Below are 10,475 nucleotides of genomic sequence, written 5' to 3'. Positions count from 1 at the left end.
TCCCCCCTGCACAGCAGCCCCAATTTGAGTTGTTGCTGTCCCTAGCCATACAAAAATATGTTGGGGATCTCTTCTTAGGGTTGCCAACCTCTGGGTGTGGCCTGGAGATCTCCCGAAATTCCAACTGATCTCCAGACCACAGAGATACATTCCCCTTGGGGGTAAAAATGGCTGCTTTGTAGAGTGGATGATATGGCATGTATACCCTGCAGAGGCCCCTCCCACTACCCTCCCCAGGCTCCACCCCCAAAGCAACAGGGACTTCCCAACTTGGAGTTGGCAACCCTAGATCTTGTCTGGTTTCACCTTTTAAAATGCAAAATGCATGGTACATTGTGAGTTTCCCCTCCCCCTGTATCTCCATGAATTCCATTGATATACCAGATTTTGAATATGCTCTGTTTTGGCACACCAGTTCCCCCATCTTGCCTTTGTGGCTCCAAGGATCCCTCTGTAATCTGCCTTAACCTTCAGGGAGAAGTGTGGGCTATAAAGAAACTAAATCAATGCTTAATGATTATTATATAAACATTATACATTTGTGTCCCTCATGAAATCTCATGTACCCTTTTTCTTATAACTCTCCAGTCTCTTTACACAACTGCCATGAGTTGCAGTGTGTTTAGTATTTCTCCGTGTGGGTAGACATCAGTGAGGGGGAAACAATAAAATCTTGCTTTAGAAGCTGCACTTAGATTGGGGGGTGAGATTGGACAGATTCATGGAAGATAGTAGCTGATAGTAGAGGCAGTAAACCAGTGACTACAGTGCTAGGAGGTAGAATCGGGAGAAGGGGTTGCCAGCTATCGGTTGGAAAATTCCTGGAGATATTGGGGGTGGACCCTGGGGAGGGCGAGGTTCAGGGAAGGACCTCAGTCGGGTACAATGCCATAGAGTCCACCATCTAAAAGCAGCCAGTTTCTCCAGGGGAACTGATCTCTGTAAACCGGAGACCAGTGGTAACTCTGGGAAATCTCCAGCCACCACCTGGGGACTATAGAAGCCAAAAACGAGAGATCACGGGAGGAAGTGGAATACCAAAAACAACATCTGTGACAAAAATAACGAAGAGTTAATAAAGATAAGTTGCAAAAACATTTACTGTAGTGATTCTGTAGAAAATGTAATTCTATAATCGCTCAGATGCAACGAATACAGCGCACGGAAAACAATTCGTTTCACAATATTTGCTTTTCCTTCTCTGCCTCCCCCCCCCCGCGAGTATCGCGGGTCCGCCCCTTGTTATCTTCTATAATCGCTCACACATAACGAATACTGTGCACTGAAAGCAATTAATTTCACAATATTTGCTTTATTTGAGCATGTAGCAATCCCAATTCTTATCAATTACTACTTATCAACTCTTGAAGGAAACATTCCATGTTGATTCTCTAATAACAGAACCCAAGGTCTTCACTATGTAATTACATTGTAATGTTTCCTTCAAGAGTTGATAAGTAGTAATTGATAAGAATTGGGATTGCTACATGCTCAAATAAAGCAAATATTGTGAAATTAATTGCTTTCAGTGCACAGTATTCGTTATGTGTGAGCGATTATAGAAGATAACAAGGGGCGGACCCGCGATACTCGCGGGGGGGGGGAGGCAGAGAAGGAAGCAGCAGGAGGAGGTAAGTACCCCCCCATCCCACCGTTTCCCCCACGTCTCCTCCACCCCCCTTGATCTCCCCCCCATTGCCTTCCCCCCCCCCGGCTCCTCGCTGCTCTATCCCCCCCCATCCCGGCACCGAAGCGAGGGCCGAGCAGCTTTCCTCTCGGCCCTCTCTACTCTTCCCCCCCCATTCCGTCACCTAAGTGAGGGCCGGTCGGCCCTCGCTGCTCTCTCCCCCACCCCCACCCCGGCACCGAAGCGAGGGCCAAGCGGCCCCCCCCCCCCCCCCCGGCACCGAAGTGAGGCCGGGCGGTTTGCAGCCGCCCGGGCCTCGTTGTCCCCCCCCGCTCCGATGCGAGGCCGGGCGGTTTGCAGCCGCCCGGGCCTTGGTGATTCCCCCCCGCTTCGATGCGAGGCCGGGCGGTTTGCAGCCGCCTGAGCCTCGTTGATCCCCCCTGCCGCTCCGAGGCCTCCCCGCTCCGTTGCGAGGCCAGGCGGCTTGCAGCCGCCCGGGCCTCGCTGATCTCCCCGGGCCTCGCCGCCCCCCCACTCCAAAACGGCAGCGGTGAGGCCAGCTGTAGAGCGTTCCCGCGCATGCGGCATGTCAGTTTCGGGGGGATTTAAACATCCCCCTGATATTTTTTACAGGGTTTCAGATTTTTGTGCACACCTGGGGACCGTCCCAAGTGTGCACAAAAATCCCCCTCCCCCCAGGTGCCCCCGATGTGCGGAAATAAGTATCCGCACACCAGGGGGCGACTTGGCTATTAGATATATAGATTTTCTACAGAATTACTACAGTAAACGTTTTTGCAACTTATCTTTATTAACTCTTCGTTATTTTTGTCATAGATGTTGGTTTTGGTATTTCACCACCTGGAGACTGGCAACCCTACCTTGACCTCCTTTTCATGTTTGTTGGCCCTTCACTGCAGCAAGTGGGCCGCTGTGTGAAACAGGATGCTGGACTAGATGGCCCACTGGTCTGATCTGGCAAGGCTCTTCTGATATTTCTTTCCTTGGCCACCCCCCCTTTGGCTCTTAATTAAGTGAGAGTTCTTGCATGCTGCATGTGTTACATGCAACAATATCAAGAAATACAAGCTAAATCCCATGGTGCTTTGCCAGTCCAGAACTCAATAAATCACAGCTTTGTAGCAGTGGTAATTATGAATTTCAGCACCACTTTTCATATAATGAGGTAGAGGGGATTTCCGTACACATAATATACAGATCGAAGGCCCATAAGCATACGGTGGAAAACCTGCAGTGGGATTTAGTCTAGTAAACTCACTACACAATTTTGCGGGGTCTCAACTGCAAAGTGGTCTTTCCCGGTCGGAACCAAGAGGTCAGATCTCGTGAGACCAGCCCAGAACCATAATGTAGAAGTATTTAAAGAGTGGCTGGACGTGGAATCCTAGCAGAGTTTCATTTTGATTAAATCTGAAGTAAATACAGCAACAGGGTGGCCTGATTGGTAAAGAGGAGGCAAAGAAGGATTGGAAGAGCAATAAGCAAGAAGGTTAAAGAAACACAATTAGCTTGCAAAGGAGAGAGCTGTAAAAAATCCACGCTGGCAGGACCCAGAGATAATTAGAGGGGGGGGAAGCAAATATTGAGTGCTTAACTGCAGAGGCAATCTCGGGGAACAATAAAAGCCTCTTCAGATCTATTATTAATTGACAGAAGATAAAAGAAGAAAACCAGTCCAGTTTTTTAAAAAAACTTTAAAAAAGAAAGAGTGATGGCCCAGAATGCACTGCATGTTGAGTGGGCAGATTTTACGAGAATTTGTTGCTCTCTTTGAAGCAAAAAGCACTTAAAGGGGCCCTTAAATGTGGGAATGAATTTACATTGAAAAGGTCAGGGGCTGGAGGCCTACTTCCTGTTGTATTTCTTTCCAGTTTCTGTCCCTGCTACTCCTCCTTGGACTTGCCTGTCGTGCTATTGTAATCTCCAGTGCTTCTGGAACTGCTGTGCATGTTATTTTATTGATTTAATGAACACTCAGCTCGGCAGATGCAAGGAAATTATGAGTTTCAAATGCCCCAGCTAGGGATGCCAACCTCCAGGTGAGACCTGGAATTTCAATTCATCTCCAGACTACAGAGATCAGTTCCCTTGGAGAAAATGGATGCTTTGGAGGGAGGGTGGACTCTATGGCACTGCACCTCATTGAGGTCCCTGTCCTCCTTGGCTCCATATCTGTATCTCCAGGAGTTTCCCAACTTGGATCTACACCCACATCTCCTGCTTGTGGCCAGGGGGGACCTAGCAAACGGAGTCTCAGCCCTGCCATTTCCAGCACCAAATCCCCACTGCCTTTCCTCTTGTGCAGGTGGCAACCATGATTCTTTATTTACATGCTGTGTTTTGGCTCTTCATACTGAATTTTCCTCATAAAATGTACACATATTTAACATCAATAAATCCGTAGGGTACTTCCTACGCATATTAGCATGTATCCAGTCGGGGGTGACAAGTCCAAATTGGGAAATTCCTGGAGATTGGGGGTAGAGCATAGGCACCCAGGGTACAGTGCTCCAAAGCAGTCATTTTCTTCAGGGGATCTGATCCCTGTAGTCCAAAATCCGCTGTGATTCCTGGAGATCTCCAGGCTTCACATGGAGGTTGGCAACCCACCCTCATGGCAGTTGTAGTGGAGGACTTTCCCCATTTCCCCATCTTGCACCACTTGCAGCTCCTCCTGAGTCCTCTTTTGTTCCTGGGGGTCGTTGGATCATCAGGGAAATCGTAAGGGTCAAAATGGGGGGGGGGTCTGTAGCGAGAGATAATTGGCAGAAAGAGTCACCCCCCCAATCTTCTAAAGTGCCCTACATCTTCAGAACTATGTGGTTGCATACAAGCTATTATATGTATAAATGATATACCTTATATGTGGTATTACAAGGGGACTGGGATGCCATCTTCCTTCTCTAAAACCATTCCACTTCTTTTGGGTTGGGTGAAAACCATCCTGGAATGGAGAAAGGTCACACAAGTTTGGTCAAATATTAAGCCCGATTCATTAATGTTGTTGACTTCATTCATATAGGTACTCTCTTCTTAGTAATGATTGATAACTGACTATAATGATTCCCAACCTGAACTATGTAATTCAGGCTTAAGGTGGGAGTTTGGGAGGTGGTAACATGGAGGGGTGCAGCATCATGTATGCTGTGGCATCACTTCTGGGAAAACCCAGAAATGACATTGGGTAGCTCTAGGACCCGCCGAAAACTCTATGGTTTTACAGCAATCCCTAGAGCTACTCAATGTCACTTCTGGGTTTCCCCTGGAAATGATGTCACAGTGCACATGACGTTTAATTTCCCCCCCCTTCTCCTGCTGTCACCACTTGGAGTGGTGGTGGGCAATAAGGGCAGTCAGTGGGAGGCCTGGCAGACCTATTCATGAATCACTTACATACCACAGGATGGCAAAGGGACTAAACTGAGTCTGACCTAAACTGGAACAAAACCATCCCACTTCCTGTTTTCCCTCCCACTTGGAACAGTGATTCTTGGGTATACATGATGTATAAATTGCATATATAAAATAACATTGAAAACCACAAAACTGAAACTTCTGACCAAAATGTGAACAAAACAGGGACTGTGCTATCTTCACACAGCTTTATTCCCCTTGTGAGGAAAACATACGTGGGACACCGTTAGCGTAATGAGAACCCCTGTGAGTCCTCAGCCCTGCTGGTGTACCGAATGGTGGTTCATGTGAATGCAGCATGACATGTCAGCCACTGGCTAGGCAAGGATCAGAGAATATCCGTCTTAGATTATCCTCACGCTGGGAGCTGCTTTAGTTTTTGCTCTCCGCAGCTGCCCGTGAGTCTACTTCACAATGAGTCAACCAGGCTAGAATTGTAACCTGTTTCTATGAGCTTCCACCTAGCATCTTGGTCTCAGCAAAAAGCCTCAGAGATGACCTTGTCTGTTATGGAACCTCGAAGTCACCTGTAATGACCAGTCCATCCCTGTTTATTCCTGATAGCATGCAATGAAATTGCTGTTATCGTCAGAGTAACATCTTGAAGGATGGCTCTTCCAATAGCACGATGCACAGGTATTAATCAGAATGCTTTTTTGGCTGCAATCCATCAAGTTTTTAATCGATTTTTCTCCAACGCAATTTGAATTACTTTTGGGAGCGAGGCTTTTTTTAAAATGACGCTCTCTATTAGCATGCTCTGCCAAATGATTTCAAGTATGGTAGCGGGCATTTGGCAAAGCATGAGAATAGAGAGTCTCATAAAAATCCTGCTCCCCAAAGCCATTCCATCATCCCGTTGAAGAGAAGAGAGAAGCTTGAATTAGTTGCTAAGGATGGCTCTTTGTGGTGACCTCATCCTTCTTACGTGGATGCTGGGAGTTTCATTCAGCAAATGCTCACTGAGCTCAATATCTCTAACTGGTCAGCTTATATCGAGGAAAAAATCCTGGCATTGGGCATTTCCCTAGATTCACTGGCCATGCTCCCTTTCACGAGTACATACTTGTTAACCAAATGCAGAATCCTCGATACTGAAGCTCAAAACTTTATAGGTTGGCTAACAAGTCCTGTTCCCCTCTTAGTTTTGAGGTTCCTCTTACTACAGGTCGGATGGCTTCTTACTTATCCCATTTGCAAGTCCCCCAGACTCGAAGAGCCTTCTCCCTGGCAAGATAGGATGCTATGCCATCAGCGGTCCTATATAGTAGATTTAATAAGACTGCATACTTAGCTAAGACTTGTCTCTGTAATTCCGCCTGCGTCGAATCGATGTCACACATCCTCCTCCACTGCTACTCAGATGCAGAGACTTGCGTGCTAAACATTTAAACTTGTTTTTAGCTGGAATGTTGGGCCTTTCTGATCACGTTAAGGTTTATTGTCTCCTGAACGATTGCTTACCTGAAGTTACTGAGAAGCTAGCCCTGTTTTTACAGTCCATGATAACAGTCCATCAGGAAATGCTATAGTATTACTTTTCTCTTTTAAATACCACATAAACTTTTATATAGTTGGCTTTTTACCACCCCCGCCTTCAACTGCTGTTTGTAGTATTTGTACAGGCCAAAAAAGGTGACTGACTGACTGACCTAATCCTTCTTATTTCTCTCCTGCTGCCGCGCTTAAGTGACTTCCCTTTCATGGGATGCTAAGAAATCTGTTCAGCACCGAAGGACACAGAGGAAACATGACTCAAGGGGGAAGTAAATTGGGATATTTGTGAATATTCAAAATAGGGTGAATTTCTCAGTTTTGCCATTCTTGTCTGTCCCTAATAATTAGCAACAGTTGGAGAATATCAGTGTCATCCTAACATCCTAGGCAGAGTCACACTCTTCTAAGCCCTTTGCCTTCAAAGGATTTAGAAGGGGGTCTAACTGTTTAGGATTGCTCTGGATGTGACTCCCCCCCCATCCCTGTGCCATTCAGCATGGGCAGATCTAAACAAACCATGACCGATTTCACACAAGAGCTGTGCAGCGGTCGCGCCTCCCTTTGCCCCGCTTCTATTGGTCAATTTCCCAGTGGCTTTGCCTGATTTCCCCTGTGGTTTCGTGATCAAAAATTAGGATCACAAAACCGCGGGGAAAATCAGGTGAAGCCATGGGTCAAAATGCGGCCGCATGGCTTCAAGTGGGAAATTGACCAATAGAAGCGGGGCAAAGGGAGGCGTGACCGCGGCGCAGCTCTTGTGTGAAATCGGTCCATGGTAGCAACTCTATTGTCGATTGCTAAGATAGAAATAGCAAGGAAATGGAGAAAGGCAACAGGCCCCTCTTTAATGGACTGGTACAACGGTATGTGGACTCATTTTGTTTTAGGAAAATTAGACCAATCCTTGGACTGCAGAACTTAAATATTATACAAAATTTCAAACGATCTGGTTTCCGATCATACAGTTTCTTCAAGAAAAGGAAATTATGTCATCCAATTTTTTCTTTCATGAGCTACTTTATTTTTAAAGACGCTTTTTAAAAATATAAGAGTAGTTGTGTAGTTTCTTAGGTAAGTTTTGTTGCAATTATAGTACTGGAATGGAATTTGTATTATCACACTGGTCTTATTTATCATATTGTTTTTGTTTGGTATTTTAATTTAAATTTTTTTTAAAAAAAATTCAGCACAGGCCGTATTCTGCTAGAGAGGCTGATAGTTTCACTGCAGCTTGTCCTATCCCTTCCTTCACATTTGAAAACAACTAAAAGTGTGTTTATTCAAATATCAGCGCCTAAGTATAAAATCAAGTGAAAGAAGTGACTGTGAGTCTTGGATCTTGAACTGACATTACCACGGATTAAGTCAAAGCATTAAAAATCTACATGATTTGAAAGCCTGGATCTTAGAAGCAGGAAATCAGAAATGAACGGCGTGGCTACATTGATAGAGTAATTGCTTCTTCTAATACTGAACGTCAGGCTTAAATGTTTATTGGTAGGGGGATGAGATGGGGCAAGGGACTTCTGCATACTCTGGAGACTCCCCACATCTGCAGGAAAAAAATATGACTTTTGTAAATTAAAACAAAAAAGAAAAGGGTGATTGTTTTTATATCCTGTTTGGGGGTTTCCTGGAAGCATCTGAATGGCTGTTTCTGGAAAAGGGACGCTGGACTAGAGGAAGCCTGGCCCACCTGAACTCTTCATGCGGTTTCCCCCAAACCTCTGCAAAATCTTTTTCTGTCATGAAATTAGAGGTTTACCACCAACATTTCTTACATATACTACACAGCAGGTTGGATCCCACAGATTCATTCTTCTAACGGAGGTGCTTTTCTCCTGGGGGAAAAAAACTGCTTCTGCATGAGGAAAGCACATCTGAGCTCCAATCCCAAATGATGGACCCTATAAAAATGAGACCGCACACAGACTAGGTAGGGTCTCTACAAATTGGTGGAATTCCCAGATACCTAGAAAAACATGACTTTGTACATTAAAAAAGGTAGCCTCCTCTCCCAACACCATGCTTATTGCCCTGGAATAAGTAGCAGGAAGGAGAAGATCTAAAAGGCATGGGAAATTGACCCTCCTCCATTATGATTCCTTACTGTCTCCCAATTTAGTCTTTCATGGCCTGTGCCTCCTGGTCAAAAGCTGTAAGTAGAGAGAGGTGGAAGAGACCTTCTTCCCCTTGTTCTGAGAATTTATAATCTCTCTTTAGGAGTTCAGCACCACTCCTGGGGTTAGTCCTGATCTTCCTGCCCCAGAGGAAGTGAATACAATCTAGCCATCTGGCTGTCCCAAGCCCCTATCCCCTGGTGGGACAATATTGCAAGGTGTGAGATATTAACTATTGTTCTACTTTGGCCAGAGCCATTTGCATCCATAAGCACTAAAGTACTCTGTGGTTGGGGCTTGATGGATTGTTCCCTGGTCTCCTCCTTTTTGCCAACTACGAGTTTGCAGCTGGGTTCCAATTCATGGATGGAGCTCAAAGGCTGAATTATAGGGGCGAAAACTAGGGTGGAAGATATTTCTCCACGTGTAGCTCAAAGGCTGAATTATAGGGGTGAAAACTAGGGTGGAAGATATTTCTCCACATATGGAAAAAGAGATTATGCGATGACCAAGTTCTGATGGATTTATTACTCTCCTACCACACTGGAAAAATTAGAGATTTCAGTTTGTCCCAGGAGCTGCTGGTACATATGATGGTTTTCATGATGGGAGTGGTGACCAAGTTGATTAGACAGAGATACCATCAATTTGTATGATGGGAGTTCCTTTGAAGTTTGAATGACTGTAGCCGGTGAATGACTGTAGTTTGAATGACTGCAGACTGTGAGCTACGAGTCTTCACTAGACTGGTAAAAACATGTCCTTCCATCCTTGTGTGTTTGTGAATGGTTATGATTGGTGGTGATCATTTTTAAAAAACAAATAACTGGACTGACTGACATACCATCTTGACACGTCAGCATTAGTGATGTCTTTTACAGTTTCTCTTCTCTCTTGGTTCTTCTTTTTCCCTTTCTGTGGCAGGCCACAGGAGGAAAGGAACAGGTATGTCTTGGCAATCTCCCACTCTGACACCGACCAGCTTAGCTTCTGCAGCTTGGATGTATCTTGTGCCAGGGCTGGTATCAGAATGGCTGGGCACCTGCACCCACCTGGCAGAAGGCTCACCCCCAACTGGAGACACTCTGTTGACCTCCCATTTTGCGATAGGAGAACCAACTTAAGGCATTCAAGGAAGTGGAAAGCAAGAGAAGCGCACTCTGCTGCCACCTCCAGGCACTGCATGGAATTGGCCCAGAGGTCTTGGCAACATTGCAGTGACCCTTTCTTGGTCCTTTTAGACCTACCAGCAGCATTGGGCTTAAAATCAGAGGTCATTTGGGGGGGGGGGATCGCGGGGATCGCAGTTCCCCCGGGTGAGACCCCTGCCTGCCTGGGGCCAGGGAGGGCCTTCGCGGGGCTTCCTTGCACTCCCGCCGGCCTTGCAGGTCCACCGCCGGGCCCCTCATGGGGCTCGGCAGTGGAGCTGCAAGGCTGGCGGCGGTGGCCGGGACTGTTGGGGGCGGGGTGTGTGGCCTTATGACACACTTCCGGTGATGTCAGGGTGTGTGGCATATGCTAATGAGTTATGCTAATGAGTTCCCCTAGCTCTTTTTCTACGAAACGACCCCTGCTTAAAATTGTGAGAAAGTGACATGCAGCTCCCTCCAAGATGGCCATGATGGGGGCAGGGAGGAGGCACCAACCAAGGGAAGATAGCTGTGCTGTACTGGGATAGGGGATGACATCCATTATGGAAAGTGAGCTGCACTGGTCCCTTTGTGCACATCCAAATCTGCAACTGGCCCTGTCATGTGCTCCTGACCATGCCCTTTGATGCTTCTCTACATGGCTGT

General features: G+C 46.3%; 1 protein-coding gene across 1 annotated transcript in view; it reads left to right on the top strand.

Annotated features, from left to right (window-relative positions):
• The window catches only part of LOC107107569 (carbonic anhydrase 15-like), a 45,580-nt gene that overhangs the window by 17,996 nt on the left and 17,109 nt on the right, over positions 1 to 10,475 (top strand). Inside the window, exon 2 of the mRNA XM_015407876.1 lies at positions 9,604 to 9,624. Coding sequence (XP_015263362.1) covers positions 9,604 to 9,624 — 21 coding nt within the window. The remainder of the gene's footprint in view (positions 1 to 9,603; positions 9,625 to 10,475) is intronic.

Source organism: Gekko japonicus, unplaced genomic scaffold (assembly GCF_001447785.1).
Source record: "Gekko japonicus isolate JY-2015 unplaced genomic scaffold, Gekko_japonicus_V1.1 scaffold4149, whole genome shotgun sequence".
Lineage (NCBI taxonomy): Eukaryota > Metazoa > Chordata > Lepidosauria > Squamata > Gekkonidae > Gekko > Gekko japonicus.
The sequence above is the reverse complement of the archived record's forward strand: the minus strand, read 5'-3'. Positions and strand labels throughout refer to the sequence as shown.